The following is a 1,521-nucleotide window of genomic DNA, read 5'->3' as shown; positions in this document are numbered from 1 at the left end:
CTGCATCCTCCCTCTCCCGCCAGGCCTGTGCCGCCTGGACCTGCAGAACCGCGCCGGCTACACCGCCGTGATGCTCACCCCCCTGGCGGCCGCCGAGACGGCCGAGGACATGGAGGTAGTGATGAAGCTGCTGAAGGAGGGGGACGTCAACCTGCGAGCTGCCCAGGTAGGTCCCTGCAGCACGGATGGTCCTTTGCAAACCCTGCAGGGCCCCTCCGTGGTATGGGAGGGTGGACAGCTCATTCATTTGGTAAAATTAGCTGCCAAGTGACTGCTGCTGAGTTTGTAGCCTTCTCTTTACACCCACTGTCATGTGATGGCAGTTCAGGCTGTGGCACCATTGTGTCCCCCATAGATCTCTGGGTTTAGGGAGGGGACAGAATTTTGGGGTCCTGAGCCTGCATGTGCAGGCTGAGACCCAGCAGTGGACACTGGGTTGCGGTTGCTGCTTCCCAAGAGTTACAAAAGCAACCTCAGATAAATTGCACCGTGGCCACCCACCAGCTCCCTGCAAAGGGAGATGGATAAACTGAAGCAGCAAAAGGAAAGCTGAAGGTTTTGCAAAGTAACTTGTGGGAGCTAAAAAGTTAAAAGTCTGAGGAAGTGATAGAGAGGAGGAGCAGTGCAGGATGGACCCTGCGGTACAGGATCCCCAGGTTTGGTGGTGAGCAGTCATTCATCAGAGGGTCACACATTTTGGTATCAAGAGAGGACAGTGCTCTCATCCAGCTTTTCTTCCAAACTGCTGTAGAAGTTAGTCCAGGCCTAAGTTAACATCCCCAGGAGGGTCACAGGGAGCAGTGTTTGGGAGCAGCTGGGAGCTGGGCTGTTTGGCCATGCTGCTGCAAAGATTCTCCATGTGGCTGTGGTGCAAGGGAGCAGATATCTCTTTCAATACCTGCTAAAGAACCCCAGAATATTAATAATAATATTAGATAATAATTATATGAAATACGTAACAATATAAATTATTATATATGTACTATGCAATGATAATATGCAATCTTATCATGGGAGCATTCAGGGCAGGTTGGTTGGCATTTGTGGCAACTGGCTCTAGTGGGAGGTGTCCCTGCCTATAGCAGGGAGGCTGGAATTAGGTAAACTTTAAGGTCCCTTCTAACCCGAACCAGTCTGGGATTCTATAATATGCAAGCTTATGATCTATATGCAATTATAATATTCACTGTTACTATTACATAGACCAGTCTGAACTGCAGAGGCTGGTGGACAAGGGGGTGTTCAGCCTTTTCCTGTTGCAGGGGGGCCAGACTGCCCTGATGCTGGGGGTCAGCCATGAGCGGGATGACATGGTGAGAGCCCTCCTGACCTGCCAGGCTGATGTCAACCTGCAGGATGAGGAGGGGACAACAGCCCTGATGGTGGCCTGCAGGCAGGGCAATGCTGACATGGTCCGGCTCCTCCTGGCCCAGCCCGGCTGCCAGGTCGCACTGACAGACAAGGTGAGGCTCTGGCACCGTGCTCAGGCTCAAGCACAACCTCCTGTACAGCAGGTAGGGA

General features: G+C 52.6%; 1 protein-coding gene across 1 annotated transcript in view; it reads left to right on the top strand.

The window, feature by feature from the left end:
* Positions 1-1,521, top strand: part of KANK4 (KN motif and ankyrin repeat domains 4) — an 11,320-nt gene that overhangs the window by 8,911 nt on the left and 888 nt on the right. The window contains exons 8-9 of the mRNA XM_010007971.1: positions 24-166; positions 1,263-1,463. Of these exons, the coding sequence (XP_010006273.1) occupies positions 24-166; positions 1,263-1,463 (344 nt within the window). The remainder of the gene's footprint in view (positions 1-23; positions 167-1,262; positions 1,464-1,521) is intronic.

Source organism: Chaetura pelagica, unplaced genomic scaffold (genome assembly GCF_000747805.2).
Source record: "Chaetura pelagica isolate M959 unplaced genomic scaffold, ChaPel_1.0 scaffold212, whole genome shotgun sequence".
Taxonomy (NCBI): Eukaryota; Metazoa; Chordata; class Aves; order Apodiformes; family Apodidae; genus Chaetura; species Chaetura pelagica.
The sequence above is the reverse complement of the archived record's forward strand: the minus strand, read 5'-3'. Positions and strand labels throughout refer to the sequence as shown.